We start from the raw sequence: 16,129 nt of genomic DNA, 5'->3' as shown, positions 1-16,129 counted from the left end.
ACCAGGCCAGGCATCATTGCCCTTCCTCTAATTGCCTGCAGCACCGGGTGACCTGATGCTCGCTTTTGCCTTTTTTATTTTGTATCTAGCTTTATTCTTCCCTGCTCCCCTCCTCCCAGCCCCCACTTCACCCTGCCACCGGTTCAATTTCTTCTTATGTAAATATTACGCACTAGTCTATCCTCTAGGTCATGAATATGTTAGGCAGCAAGATTGTCTGAATAAAGCTCAAACAGTAGCCTGCAGTTGGAGGGCCTACATAAGCCTCTTCCTTTTTAAACAAATGTGAATATAACTTGAAGGTACTTGCCACTGTGATTTGTTTTCATTGTTCATATATGAATAAATATTAAAATGTAACCATCTGTTTATGCTGAGCCTGGTCTGCAATGCTGGTCACATTGCTATTCCTGTTTCTCCTGCATGTAATTTGTTTACATGTTAATGCCATTTATTCCTGTGTAAGCTTTTGTTTTCAGTTTCGAATATCATTTCACTTTTTGATAACAGTAATGACTCAGTAAACTTCACAATCACAGTTAATAGTATTATTTTATGATAACATTAACTTGGCATCAGATCAGGATGGAAGAGTAAACTGTCGTCAAAGGGATATTGTCAAACAGTTACTTCCCTTTAATTTATTGTCTATTTCATCAGTCGCTACAGTGCAGAGGGGAAGCTAGCAGGCTGTTTCTTACAAATACATGTGAAGGCACTTTTTAAACTGTTAAGTAATTTGCCATTATTATCACATGAAATTGCGCATATGCACTTTTACATCATCTTCTTTTCCCTTTGCATATGGAAATATTGATAAACTTTATTGGGCACCCGTTATGTGCTTTGGGACTCTGTTAAGTATTAAGAACTCTGTGGTTAATATAAGACTTCCTCAAGTAGCAGCAATCTAGTGGGCAAGACAGACATGCAGACCGGAATCAACTCCCAGTTTCCTGAAATAAGCAATGATCGGTGGTATGATACAATGGAGACTAGCCCATGGTTTCTGGGGGCAGACAGGTTCGAATGGCAAACTCTGCCTCGGGAGGGTTGGCAGGACTTCTCAGAGGAGGTGGTATTGTAAAGTAGACATTGAAAGGCATTTAAGAAGCCTGCCCATGGGATGTATGTTTGGAGTGTTAAATGCATTTTCGACTTAGAATATGTTCCACTTATGATGGTTTAATAAAGATGTAACCCCATAGTAAGTTGAGAAGCATCTGTAGAGGGAACAACACATGAAATAGAACTAATTACAGTTGCTACTCTTAGGTACCACTTAATAAGCCTCTCCTTTGTACTCAGCCCTGCATTGCTTCCCTCCTACCTCACTTACTACAGCGACTCTGTAAAGTGTAGGTATTATTATATTCATTTTACAGAAGGAGAAATTGAGGCCCAGAGAGGTGCAGAAAGTAACTCTAGGCCACACATGTAGACATCGGCAGGGGGCGGGGAGTCCGACATCCAAGCCTCGGTTCTCTGTGCTAGACTGTGCCCACTGTGAAGGGCGTGCTTGCGGAGAGAAGACTGGGCAGGAGGCGAAGCCGTGGTCTTGGAGGAGAGGGGACGGTGTGTCTGAAGAGATGGGATGAAGCTAGACTGTGCAATGCCTTGCGTGCCAGGCCGAGGAGTATGACCTCCCTGCTGGAGACACCGGCACAGACGCTGCCCTCCGTCCTCAGAGCACAGAATGAACACCCCATGGATGTACAAGCTGATTCATTGGGATCAAATAGAAATATTAAAATGTCCTTATTTCCTCCCAAAATGAAAAAAATTAGACTTTATAAATATTTGACTTAGAATAGCACACAGATATAATTTATAAATAAATAAGCATCTATTGAGAATTATGCTTAAAATATTTTTTTCTCAAAGGAACAGTTTGTAAACCCCTGCTTTGAGCAGTGGGGAGCCATTGAAGTTCTAAAGCAGGAAAATGACATGGTCACATTCATGTTTTAGAAAGATTACTGCAGAAGTGAGGTTAGTATGTAGAATATGGTATAGAGTAGGAAAGGCAGAATGTCAATAATGAGCTATTGCAATAATCCAGGCAAGAGGCCTGGAGCTCAGGTGGTCACAGTGGGGCTGGAGAAGGAAAGGATGAAGGTAGGAGTTTACAGGTGGTGGGGTTGCCAGACCTGATTGAATGTGGGGATGGAGTTAAAGGGCAGGGCTGATCTAAGGCTGAGCTTTGGGACCCATTTGATAAGGCATTGCTCATCAGCGTGACAAGTGCATGGAGGAGCAGGTTTGAGGGAGGATAGGAAGGTGTTTGATGTGGGGCATGTTAAGTTTGAGGTGTTTGTTGGCATAGCCAGATGGAAATGTCCACAAGCAGTTAGATGCAGATCTGTACTTCAGGGGAGTGAGAATGCTGATATAGTTTTGGTAGAAATAGATCCAAAGAGACATTTGAAGCTGTAGCACAAGGTGAGCAATACTGTAAAACTCAGGATGAAACCCAGGAGATTAGGATGTTGAAGAGACGGACAATCGGAGAGCCCCAAGGAAGGAGGCTCAGAGTCATAGGAAAAGGAGCAGAAAGGATTGGCATTCTAGGAGCCAGGAAAGGGCTTATATCAAGGAGGGAGTATATCAGCATTATCAACTGTTACAGTCAAGTCATGAGGACTGAAAACTGATCAGAGGCAAGGTGTTTTACAATTAGGAAATCTTCGGTGAATTAGCATCAGGGAGCAGGGCGATCAGGTGCAGTTTATTTCCGATCATTTACATGTTAAATTCGTGCATTGTAGGTTGTCCTTTGCCAAGTGTAATCCTAGACCTGCTTTCCCTTATGGATCCTTAGGAGGCTGGGTAAACTGTTTTCTATTTGGTGCCAATCTCATACTCCGCTCACAGCAAAGTGTAAGATATCATTCTTGTCCGCTTCCATTGTCCCTCTAAATGGCTTAATTTTGCAGAACAAGACTATCCATGATGTAGATAGTAAAGGGAAAAGGCATGGAGGACACAAGATATTCATTCTTTCAGGTTGAAACCGTAGACAATTTTCTTTTCTTGTTAACTCCTTGTTAGAAGTCTGGAATCTAGCTTGACATTGGAATCCTAGTCTTTATGCAAAAATGGCTATTTCTGTCAAATGTTGAGGCTAACAGTTCCTCAGAAAATGACTTGTGTGGGAGATCAATTTACTGAATAAATATGTAGGTTTATGAAACGTGCTAGCAAATCCCCTGTAACTAAATATGAACATGCAGGATAATAAAGGGTCTGGTTTGCCAGGAGGCGAAATTCACCACACTAAAGTAATTGTCAGGGGTGCAAGACTGAATCAGAATGGCTGGGTCTACTGGATGACCCGCTTCAAATGCACTTTGGGCAGGCATCCCCCGAAGTAGAATTCGTTTTCTTAACAGGAACGAGTAAATTGCTCAGCTGTTTGGCTTGCTGCTATTGTGTCCTTGGAGTGGGCGAAAATTAAAAAGGACTTAGTTGCGGGGCATGTATGTGATAATTTAGTGCCTCCTCCATGGGAACAAATGCTGCAGTGCAGCCTCTCCCAACCCCAAGAAGCCGATGCAGAGCATGGCAAGGGCCCTGCTCTGACTCACACTGGAGCCTTTGTCTGCTGCTCACGTTGCGTGTCCTGCTTTTCTGAACCTGGCATCTTGCCATTTTTCTCTTATTTTGATGGCAAGAGGGGTGTGAGCCTCGTAACTAATTCACAAGTGGTCCCAGGGCTGGGAAACCTAAAGATGGTAAACAGCTTTTCTGTACATGGGTATCTATCTCTCAGCTTTTTAAAATTGCCCTTAGAGCCTACAACTTCGAAAGGGCCTTTAACTCAGTGTTTATTGTCCCTAACATTCGGCACTAACATATTACATGCCCCATGCACACTGGGCCCTAATACCCTATTCTTTTTTTTACCCCTTGAATTGATAATGGAATTCCGTTTCCATCTAGTTGATTTATCTAATGATAGAGGTTTGATTTGCATTAATGACCAAGTGTTTAGCTAACAAATATTTATTGAGTAGCCTCTAGGCCACTCTGCTGGACACCGGAAATATGACAATGAATTGGACAAACTCAGGCCTAATCCTCATGAGATCTTTAATTTAGCTGGCAAGGGAGTCATTAAGCAGATGGTCATGTGGACGGACACCTGCGAAGTCAATGGGATGGATGCGTGAGCTGCCCCGTGAGCATGGAGTAAAGTGATCCAGTCTCATCATGGGGCCAGGGAGGCGTCCTGGAGGAAGTGCCATCTCACCTGTCACCTGAATGCTGAGTAGGAGTTGGCAGGTTAAGAGGAGAGTGTGATTGATGAGAATAAAGCTGGAAGGAGGTCCCTGACATCTTGGGAGCTTGACTCGGTTGAGCTGTGAGGAGGCCAAGGTGGCCAAAATTCAGCGACAGAGGGATAGAGTAGCAGGCCCAGAGGGATGGGAAGAGGCAGATCTCAGAGATCTTTGAAGGCCTGGCTCTGGCTCTGGACATTATTCCTGAGGGGAGCTATTAAAAGATTTTGAAAGGAGAATGATACCACTTTTGTGCTTTGAAACAGTCCTCTGACTATTGTAGAGAATGAATTGAAAGGAAATAAGAGTGAATGAAGGGATGTGGACTCAGAAACCCCTACAGGTGAGAGGCGATGGGGACGTGGATTAAAGGTGGTACTGACGAAGATGGAGGAGGGAAAATGGCTTTGGCGACTATAGTTAACAATACTGTATTATATGTGTAAGGGTTGCTAGGAGAGTAAATCTTAAATGTTGTCACCACCACCACCCCCACACACACAAATTGTAATTACGTGAAGGTGATGGATGTGTTAGCTGACTTTACTGTGGTAATCACCTTGGAATATATACGTACATCAAATCATCATAATATACACCTTATGCCAATCATATCTCAACAAAGCTGGAAAAATGACTTTGGGAAATGAAATTAATGGTAATGATGACTAAATGACATTCAGGCTCTTCAAGATTTACCTTTACCTATTCCAGGCTCTTGGGTGCCTGTGGGGCCCTATGGGGATCCAGACCACGGCTCCCTCTGCCATACCGCCCTCTGCTGGCAGCCGGTTTGGCCCTTAGCCATCCTGCTCTAATGAGGTCTCCAGAAATGCAAACCTTAGCCTGTTTGAACTCAACACTTCCTCTGGTATTCCCAGATTTCAAAACAGAGAGTTTTACTGCACATGTATTTTTAAAATCAGCACCATTAGCAAGGAAAATGTTAAAAATTCTATTTAACTCCACACACCGCATATCAAAGCTCCCAGTGGAACAGAGCAGGAAGCCTGGGGTTACTTATCCTTCTCAGGAAGGCACAGACTGAAAGGACAAAGTTCAGATGCTCTTGGCATGACCACCATTTAGAGTAATAATAATAACTTGACATTTCTTAGGCAATTTCTCTAGCCAGAGCCCAGCCCAGGAATCAGTAGGAAGGTGAAGAATTAGCATCTCGATACTGCCTCCCGTTGTATGCTCGAGCTAGATCCCCTGCCTCCAGGCCCAGTTCTCACACCGAGAATGAGAGGCTTTGGGAAAGACTCTGGGGAAAAGGATTATTACAGAAAGGAGCTGGAAGGCAAGAAACATTCACCCCCAAAGAAAGAGTAGATATCTTGTTTTAAATTAAATGTAATATTTACTTGTTTAAAGATCAGAATATAGTGTAAAAGTGTGTAAGGGGATTGTTGACATACACAATCCTTTTCCTAAGAGATAATGTGTAGATCTCCAGATTTTACTAGGGGTGTGTGTATGTAATCATTATGCAACTTAATTTTTTTCTGTTATTGCTAAAAATATCATGGGTATTTTCTAGGTGATTAAAAACTAAAGGAAGAAATGGTAAGAGGAGCAGTCAAAACCGAATTTCTTCTTGACACTCAAACTTTTAGAACTAGGCCTAAAGAGGAAGAGCTGGAAGGACTCTGCTGCATATTAGCTTGTCTTTCCAGTAGATGATACAATCTCTATTATTCTCTATATGTCTTAGAACCGTCAATGTGTGTATGTGTGTTTCTATCCTTAGCTGCATTGTTTTAGTAACACTCAATTTCTAATGATATTGAGGGGAAATATCATTTTTCATGTTAATAGGGAAATTTACGTAAGTACAGAATTATGCAACTTAGTTCTTGCCAAATTACATAAAAGCTGCAGCTTCTCTCAGTAGAATGATGGCATGGGGCACACATCACTCCCTTCGTAACTGAGAGTTCTTTTTCAGGCATTTGCCTACACCTTATTACCTACTTATACCATTAATTTATTGCACAGGCTTGCCATATTTTAAAAGTAAAGTGAATGTTTTAGATGGATTGCTTTTCTTTCATTTCTTCCATATTGTTTACTTCTTTTTAAATTATTATTTAGACTATTTACACTTCCGCCTGAGGCAGTTTTGCTTAACGATTGCATTAATTTTGTGTCTTCATTCTAAACCTTTTTCAAAACAGGATCCTCACATTTGAGTTTGTCTTTTTCCCTCTCATCTATAAATCATTCTTCCTTGGGGTGATTTACAGAAAGAAGACTGTTTAGTGAAACTTATTTGCAGTTTGCTCTAAGGGGTGATCCCTCCTCAGTGAAGGGACTGGCACTCGGAGCTGGTCTGAGCCCTGCCTGTTGGGGTGGAGCGGGGGGCGGGGAGGGGGGCTGGTGGCATTCAGCTAAATGAAATCTGGGTGGAGTTCTGTCCGCCAAGACCACTCGACAGTCCACGGTGGCAGCTCTGCAGTTGTCCTCACCCTTCCTCACATAGTCTCTTTCTGATACATTTTACATTTGCTCCTCTAACAGAGTAACGCTTTACATTTTAACTTTGTTACTCTGCAAAAGACAATTTCCTTGGCCACTGTTGAGCTGGACAGCTCACTCCAGGCTCATTGCACTGAAATTTTATATCTTAATCAGCGATTTCTGATTCACTTCAGGTACATAGACCTTGGTGTTAGGGGAAGGGGTGGGGATGGTGACAGTACCATGCAGGGAAGATGTGAATCAGAGAGCAGATTGTCTCATTCATGAGTCTTTTCCAGCCCTAGTGCTTTGACTTAAATGCGCCTGCCGAGTGCACTGAAGGGTTTCTTTCTGTAAGTAGGATCAATAAATGCAAAGATGATTTTCAGACAGCCCTGACCACTGGTTTGGGTATAATTATTCTTCAGCCCAGGTCGTGTTCATTTATCTAGAGAAATTTGCTAAGTAAGTGGTCTTCCTTCCATAGTATTCCTCCAGTGTCTAGCATCACATCTGGGGACACAAAAGTATCTTGACTTACATAGCGAAGTAACCGAATGGTGTGGCGTGACATCATTGTTTGAGTAATTTTGCTGAGCTCCATATGAGATCATGGAGACACTTAAAACAGATTTCATTTTTAAAACCTTCCAATTAATCTGGCGTTGCTCCTAGGCGTTTGTGAAATGAGTCAGGTGTGTGTCTCCCCAAGAGCATATTTAGGCAAAGTTATGGAGTGGGAGACAGGAAAGCTGGGCCTAGGCCTAATCTGGGGGCATCTGTGGGACTGCTGGGGAGGAAGGGAGGGGATGGGAGGACAGGCTGCGGGGGCCTGGCAGGGGGTTGCTGAGGGCAGAGAGGTGCCGCCAGATGGGAGGTCGGTGTCAGCCAGAGCCCTTGATCCCTCTCCTCTGTGCTTCCGCTCCCCCCGTTCATTCCCTTTTAAACATTTTTTTTTCTTTTTCTCATATGTAAAATGTAAATCATTGCCTCTACCAAATGAACTAATCCATGTGAACAACTTAGCAGAGTGCCTAACCCTTAGGAAGTGCTCAATAATATCAAAATTTTAACATTCAGTTTTTCTCACCGTAGAGCAAGGGGTAGGGGCGTAGACAGTGCGTGCAGGGAAGAGGTGAGTGCGGCGGGAGAACCCTCTCATTCGCCTGTGGCTTTCACGTGCTGCACCTGTTGGTTTACCTGTGATTCCTCAGGGGGGGAGGGACTGAGTCTTACGTTTATATCTCCACAGCACTGCCTGGCATACAGTAGGTGCTCAATGAATGGTATAGTAATTCTCTTGATGAAGACGCTGATTTCTTTCTCCTTAATGTTTAGAACGCAAAAATGGGTGGATTTGAAGGAAAAATACGATACCATATATCAATAGCTAGCATTCATGGAGCGTTTACTATGTGTTAGGCACCGAGCTAATCGCTTTTTACTTATTATTTGATTGTAGGACCATATGGGGCTAGTGCCATTTTACTAATGAGAAAAATGGGCCTTCGAGAGATAAGAAACTTGGCCAGGGTCACCCAACTAATAAGCGGCAGAGCAGGGTTTGGAAACTGCACGGTGTGACCTGCATTTCTATATAGAGGAGGGGGAGCTATGTGAATGAGGCTTGGAGGGGCCGGAAGTGGCTGAGGTACAGAAAATGAGCTAGGACGGGGTGCCAGGAAACCGTCCACCAGTGGATTCTAAAGTGAACCTTCCTGCTGGCTTTATACGCCTGAGGATGCCTTGGTTAGATCCTGCTCTCTTGGGCCGCTGGCCTGAGGTCGCCATCCCCATTTTAAGCTGAAATTTTATGTACCTGCTTGGAAGAAGTGTTGCAAAGCACTGCACACACCGTATGGGGCCCCATTTGCATTTGGTGAGTGCTCAGCTGTGCACAGTGTCTCCTTAATGAATCACATGCAATCTGAGCATCGCTATATTTATCCAAGCCCTGGGAGCTGGAGCGCCTGCTGCGGCCGGGCTGACTCTCACGCCCCAGAATGGCGCCTCGCAGGCCGTCCCAGTTTTCCTCGTGGCCAGGGCCTTCAGGGCCATCAGTAACTCATTCCCTGGCAGCATCAGCCCATTTCTGAAGTGTCTTTCTAGGCATTCTGAAGCCAGAACACGTGTTTCCCTCCCCCAGATGCTGTAACAGAGACCAAGTGCTAAAAAGAGACCTTGAAACTACATATCCTGTGCCCTTGACTTCAAGGCTACACTTCAAGCCTTGCAGATAAATAAGGCATTATTTTTCTTTTCTTCTCAAGCTTCTCAGGGGAGGCCCCACAGTGCTGAATGGCCCCCATCATCAATTTATTTCCTCCATATAATCTAAAATTTTTATATATTTTTTTCATTAGTCACTTCTTCCTCAAAATATTCCTTTTATTTGTGTACACTCCGATCAGAGAGTTTGTCAATATGATCACTTCTGCGCTCAGGAATCAGTAACAACAGTAAGAATAGCTGATATTTACTTAACACTTACTAACTGCCAGCTACAACAGTACACATTTGAAAGGAATTATCTCATTTTTCTTCCACCTTAAAATAACCCTTCGAGCATTACATCTCCATGTTGTCAATAAGGAAGGTAAGATTCAGAGACATGATTTCTCTGAGGCCACACAGCCAGTACATGGAGGCATCCGGCAGATAGCAAAGCCTTTTTCACTAAATAGATTTGTTTCCTTTCTTCTTTCCAACTACAGGTGTTTCCTCCAACTCTTCTTATTTTTGCCACTAAAACCTCATGCCTAAGTAGCCAGTGTAAACTGCAAGCCACTGTCCCACAGAATTGTTTGTTTGTTTTTTTTTTTTTCCAATCCTTTGTGGAACTTAGCAGGTGTCCATGTAATTTCCTTCCCTGGCCTTGAGCGTGATGTTAAGGCGCTTTACTCGTGACATGAATAACAAGGAGCAGCTTGGGTTCCCACTGGGGCGGATGCCCCAGTCTTGTCCTCAGGAGGTTTGTGTCATCTGCCCTCCCCTGTTAGGGCACAGGAGGAGGAGAATGCTGAGTTCTGGTTCCAGCGACAGTACTGGAACAGTCTGTGACTTAGTCCTAGAGCAATCTCGGCGTGTCTCGCTGGAGAAATTAAATTCAGTTTCCTGCCAAGTGTAAAGCTGAGTGGAAGGCCTTGATTTGGGCTTACAGGTTAAGAGTCACTTTTCCTTGCCACCTCTATCAAATACCGCTTAAAAGGTGGCCGTGAAGCCAAGTCACTTTCCCACCCTGAGCCTCAGTGTCCTCAACTGTACAGTGAGAAACTCAGACTAGGCGCTCACTGGCCTTTCCCACAGATCTTGATTTGGAACCCGAGGGAGCTGCAGGGGAGAGGAGGAGAGAAGCTGCTTCAGGCACTCCTGGGTCCTCTCTCAGCCTCGTCTCCGTGGCCTTGGGCTAGACACCCGGAGAGTCAGCAGCAACTGCCGGCTCATGGGCTGTTCAGCACTGGCTTCCCCTTAAGCTTCTCAGGAGGGGTTTAGGAAGGGGTTAGTTAGGAAAAAGAAGAGAAAGAGGGATTGCGACTAGAGACACAGAGAGAGAAGCAGAGATAAACACACAGCTGCATGGAGAGACAGAGAGCGAATGATGCTCAGAAGACAGAGACACACAGAGGAAGGACGTAGAAGAGAAGCAGAAGAAAAAAGGGGGCCAGGGATTGGATGGGGATTTAGTGGAGACAGTGCTGAGGTGGCCTTGATGGACTGCCGTCCTGTTGTTGACAGAGCAAACCAACCTGTGAAGTGTGTCAGCGCTTTATCTGAGGAAGGCACTTTTGCCACAGCCAGCAGCCCGGTGGTGTTGACTGTGAACGGGGCTGTGACAGGAGACACTCTTTATCTGAACTGGGGACAGGAGCCATCCTCTCTATATTTCTCACAGGATGCCACAGATAAGGCTGCGGATATTTCACAGTCGGCAGTAGAGGCTTGTTTGGAGAGGCCTTGGGCTGAACAGCACTCCAAGACTGGGCCAAGAGGGCGATAAGACTCAGGGGCTTTTTATACAAGGGGATGGTTTCTATAAAAAGTCACATGTGTGCCTTAGCACAGGGCTTGAAAATCTCTGTTAGGATACCTGTCAAGATGTTAACAATCACTAATCCCGGGGCGGGATTACTGAGGTGTCTCACTTTGTAAGTAATGCTTTTCTGCTATGTGTACATTTTTTACAGTAACAACACAGGACCTTTATAATTAGGAGAATGAAAGGTTTAGTTTGGTAATAAGCGTGCTCCTGAAATGACAGGGCAGCGAAAGCAAGGCCCCTGACACGCGACGAGCACGCCCCTCCCGTTGGCCTGACAAGCCTTCGACGGCTGACTGGACAGCTGTGCATTTGAAGATATTTCTCCTTGATGTTTGCATATTTTGAAAATCTGATGACCACAGTCTCCCTTCTGATTCTTGAAGAAGGCTGAAATTATTAATGTCCTCTTGGCTCAGATTTTATTCCTCTGAGGTCCTCCAGGGTTTAATAAAAGCGACGGTGGGGGCGGGTTTGTTATGCGAGTCAGTGGGAGCGTTTCTGTTCCATGTGAGTGGACGTGGATTTTCCCTCGAGTGAGTTATGCCCGTGGCACCTGCCGCAGCAACTGCTTCCTGGCCAGAGTCCCCGTCTCCCACCCCTTTTTCTTTTCAATTTTAAATGAAGTTTGTGGCTGGTGCTCGCTTTCAAAGGTATTGCCTGTTGGCATGAGAAATGACCCAGATGTGTCTTCTTTCAGGCTCTACGAAGGCAAAGAACAGATGGAGTTTGAAGAATCTATGAGACGGCTCTTTGAATCCATCAACAACCTGATGAAAAGTCAATATAAAACCACCATCCTTTTACAGGTTGGTTTACTCTGCAAAAGTAATCTGTCTTTTCCCTTGGTCATTCGATAAACAATAGCATGGTGAGATAATGTCTAGTTTTACTTGAACATGAAGCCCTGTGTTGGCTGAAGGCGTGGGCAGGCTACATGGTGTAATGGCCCCGAAGACCAAGGGCTCCATAGGGCAGGAGAAAGCATAATTGTTGTTTCCCATGAAGGTAGCAGTGCCTCTTTTAAAATAGCGCTGAAACTTTTGCTACCTGGAATTAAGTAGGTCAAACCAGATCCACTTTCAATGGTGAGAATGGTTAAGGTGGCAGTTCCTTAAAATCGTCCACCCTTTATTCTCAACACTGTAAACTCAGCTCCGCCTTTGAAGGAAGAGGCCATTTCGGGAAGGCATCATAACTACATGTTTCTTGGGTTAAGGGATGAAGGGACAAAGGGCATAAGCAGGCAGGGGAAGGAAGGAGAAGGAAGGGAGGCGAGAAAGCGGACGAGCCAGTGAACATTCCCAGTACGGCACCGAGGTGACCGGGGTCGACAAGAATCTTCCTCGTCAGCTGCACGACGTCTCAGCGTCTTATTTTCCTCATCTATAAAACTGCACTGTTTGGGTGAGGATCAAATAAACACTGTCTGAAAAAGAGGAAATTATAAAACGTTATGCAGATGTGGAGAGCTAATATGATTATCATGGTTTTGGCATAAGTCTTTTTACCCGGGTTCTTATTGTCTGGATAGCTGTGTTAGAAACGCCTCATTTTCTCTGGGATTTGGCCCAAATTATGCTGGTTTCTCCTCATGGATTTTTACCCCAGAGCCATGGAAAGGGGCTTCATCTCTTTTTAAATTTGCTCTAAAGGCCAAATTTAGCTTTAGAGATTTACATAAAATCAAAGATGCTTTCTACCTATTAGTATGGTTGTTGAAAAAATATCAAAGAAGAATTTAAGGTCATATTCAAATATGGGAGCAATACCTAAAGAGAATTTAATGTTGTTTTTGGGTGTGAGGAATGGTCCAATGAGAGGAGAGGGGTCAAAGCCGTGTGCTGTTGGCAGACCCCACACCAGGAATCTTCTCCGATGCTGGTGTTCGCTGCAGGAGAAAGAGCTCTGGATTTTGAGCCAGATTGCCCGGAATGGGAGTTGGGCGTCCAAACTTGGGCACACAAAGCTCGGCAAATCATTTTCATTTTCTGGGCCTCCATTTTTCCTCCTGTAAAATGGGAAGCCTAATGCCTAATAAAGGATTATTGAGCGGATTAAATAAAGTAATATATGTATAGGGCCTGTTACATAGTGCAGTTTAAATAATGTTTAGTCCTTTATATCACTCCCTCCTTTACCTCCTCATAAAACAGAAGCTTTGGGAGCATTTTCCTAGCCCAGGATCTGGAAGGGGATATTTGTGTTCCTAATCCTGTCACAGGAAGCCAAATAGTGTTAGGACATTCAGGTATTCAGTTAGATCAAAAAGCAGATATAAATTTCAAGGAGAATAACTCACAAAAACCGACTTTATTAAAAGAGAAAAAGGAAGGCAAAGTTTTACCAAGTGAAATAGCACCAGACGACTGGAGTCTCAATTCTGAGCCCGCGTGGGGTACAGCGGGAAAGAGTGCTGTGATCTATTAGTAATGTCTGCCATATGTTTGGGTGAGAGCACAGAGTGCCGGTGATTGACATTCCTGGTTCCATCTTTACACTTCCAGTTGGTTCGCAGCTTGTGGTGGAAACCCTAATTCACGCCTGCCTTGGTTTGAAGTAGAGCTGATCTGCTTCAATCTCAGCATTGGCCATTGTGAGTTCTGGGACCTAAAACATGTTATTTCTGCTTTCTAAGGCTCATCTAACTTTTGTGAACGGCTTTCTGTAGTTATCATTGTTGAGCATTGTCATGGGAGCAGCTCACCCCAAACTGTGTATAATGTAAAGCCAGCCATTCAAAGAGGGCAGAAAGAGCATTAAAAACATCTTTCATTTATTAAGTACCTACCATGTGTCCAGCACGAAGCTGGGCTTTCGCATACAGTGTTTTTAATCCTGTCTTCAGTTTCCACAAGAGACTCATAAAGTTAAATAATTCATCCTAAATCATACCTATCCATAGTGGTAGAGCTAGGATTTCTATCTACCCAGGTCTCCTAACTCCAAACTTAATATTCTTCTCTAAGCCACAATAAATGGGTTAGACTAGGGGGTTCCATGTGTTTTCAATAATGAGCCATATGCTAGAAGTCTGTGTGTGTGCCAGCCCTTTAAGCATCGTTGATAAAACTGATGGCAGGTTGAGACAGTCAACACCAGACACTCGTGAATTGGATGTAGCTCAAATGTGAGTAAAGGGCATTTGGGGACAGTGTGCAGACCCATTTGACTCATCCTCCTTTAGGTCTGTGATTCATCATAATGTTCCAATTTGGTGGTACCAGTAGAGATAAAAGAACAGTTCATATTGCATGACATGCTCCCTTAGCCACTATGATTGCCACTCCTGCTAGTAAAGCCACTAGAATGTACAGGAAGTCAGGGATACTATATGTATCTCTAATATCTGAACCAGAGGCTGCCACATAGTAGGTACTCAAATATCTTTTGGCAGAATAAATGAAAGAATGAATACTAGCTTCTGCTTTTTTATGTTTTGGCATTTATTATGTGTCATGCATCAAGCTAAAAGCTTTACATATATTATTAGCTCATTTGCTTTTTATAACAACAACCTTATTAGGCAAATACTCTGCTTATCGCTACTTTACAGACGAGGAAATGGAGGCTTAGAGGGGTTGAGCAACTTAGCCACAGCTGAGAAGTGGCAGGTCTGGGATTTGAATCCAGGCTGTGTAAGCCCAGAGTTTGAGTTCCTAATCACCACCGAATGAACATAGGATAGTTTCATCAAAGACCCAAGTCTTCTGGCAAAATGCCAGATGGATAAGCAATAAGCAACAGTAAAGATGTGCAGACGGTTTGCTCCATAAGCACGGAGGTGAACTAATTAAGGACGCCTCTTTCTTTCCTCTCTTTTCATTGTTAATTGGTGTAAAATATTCAAATGTTTGAACTAAGGGAAGAAAGTGGCCCATTCTTGAGAAGTGGCCTACAGGCTGTGCGCTGAACCCTCAGACGTAGGAGAAATGAGACGTAATATTTAACAGCAGGTGCTAGAGCGCCACTTCATAAGTAAATGATTCTTTAATCGTGCCCCCTTCTCAACCATACACCCCATACTTAGGATTAACGTAACGATAGGTTTATGGTGGGTGGGATGAAATTTTGTTCCAATGAGGCTACTGCAGTCATACCGATAGCTCATGTTTTTCAATTAATCTTCACTCAGCCCTATAAAGTAGGTAACTTTATTTCTTTCATTCACCTGGTAAGGAAACTGGAGCACATAGCCTTAACTTCCCCCCAAGGACATGTAGATAAAAATGGTCCAACCGGACTGGAACACAGACGGTCTGCCTCTTCGGCCATTTTGTACACCGAACATTTCTGCCTCCTGCAAGGCCTCAGGGGCCAGCATAATGGTGGGTTACAGAAAGCATGGAGACATACATATTCTAGAATCTCTTGGTCCCTCTTCCCTTCTCTTTCGCTGAAAGATTAGTTATGAGGCTGAAAATCCTGAGAGTTGCATGCATTTTCCTCAGGGACAGCTCAGCATCTCTAAGGGAGCTGCCTTCTGGTCACGTAGTAGTAAACGCCTGTGACATCGTTTGTCCAGTTTCTATGCACCTTGACTGTCCATCACTTGGCTGAAAAAAAGGGATTGAAAATTGGTGGGATGGGATTACTGTCCGAGCCCTGGAACGAGGAAGATGTCCGGTGTTCTTGTGTAACCTCGCACCATTGCACACCATTCTCTTTTTGGCTAGAGGTCTGTGTCAGCTGGCACCAATACCGCGCGTGCCCACTCTGGAAACACTCAAAAGACAGTTAGTTCCTCTTTGAGTTTGAGAGAATACAACTGATTTGCTTTGTTTATTATTATTATTAAATATTTGCTATTTGTAGCTGCCCGGGTTTATTAATTCTGGTCAAGTCCATCTGTATAGCAATTATTTTAAGTGTCTTCCTGCGACTTCTCTCTGGGCCAGTAAAAACACTATTGCTTGGTTTGGGTCTGGCCCTCTTCTTGAGGGCTATACCTGGCCTCTGGCAGAGGGGTCCAGAGTTGATGATTAATCTAAGAAATTCACTTGGTGTCACACGGTAAACCAGTTATTGACTTGATAAATGTGACTATGGTTGCAACTCCTATGTATGTGGTAAGGAGGATCTTTAACTTAAGGAATGTTGGAAAAACTGTACCTTCTTTCAGAAACTATCATCATAAAGAGGGGAAGGTTCTTTACCTCCTCCACCAAATCAGGCTTTCCCCCCTCTTGAGACTTCCCCACTTGCCAACATGGAAGCCACCCCTAAAGCAGGATGGGAAGTAGCAGAGCACACTAGTAAGGAGCAAGAATGAGGTATACAACCTTCCTAGGCTACTTATCAGCTCTGTGGCTTCTGGCAAATTATTTAACCTCTACGCTATAGTTTCCTT

At 43.9% G+C, this 16,129-nt stretch overlaps 1 protein-coding gene across 1 annotated transcript in view; it reads left to right on the top strand.

Moving 5' to 3' along the window:
- DOCK2 (dedicator of cytokinesis 2) overlaps window positions 1–16,129 on the top strand; it is a 361,300-nt gene that overhangs the window by 74,333 nt on the left and 270,838 nt on the right. The window contains exon 23 of the mRNA XM_016160161.2: window positions 11,480–11,588. Within this exon, the coding sequence (XP_016015647.1) occupies window positions 11,480–11,588 (109 nt within the window). The remainder of the gene's footprint in view (window positions 1–11,479; window positions 11,589–16,129) is intronic.

This window comes from Rousettus aegyptiacus, unplaced genomic scaffold (assembly GCF_014176215.1).
Source record: "Rousettus aegyptiacus isolate mRouAeg1 unplaced genomic scaffold, mRouAeg1.p scaffold_m13_p_7, whole genome shotgun sequence".
Taxonomy (NCBI): Eukaryota; Metazoa; Chordata; class Mammalia; order Chiroptera; family Pteropodidae; genus Rousettus; species Rousettus aegyptiacus.
Note: the sequence above shows the minus strand (reverse complement) of the source record. Positions and strands in the feature narration are given on the sequence as shown.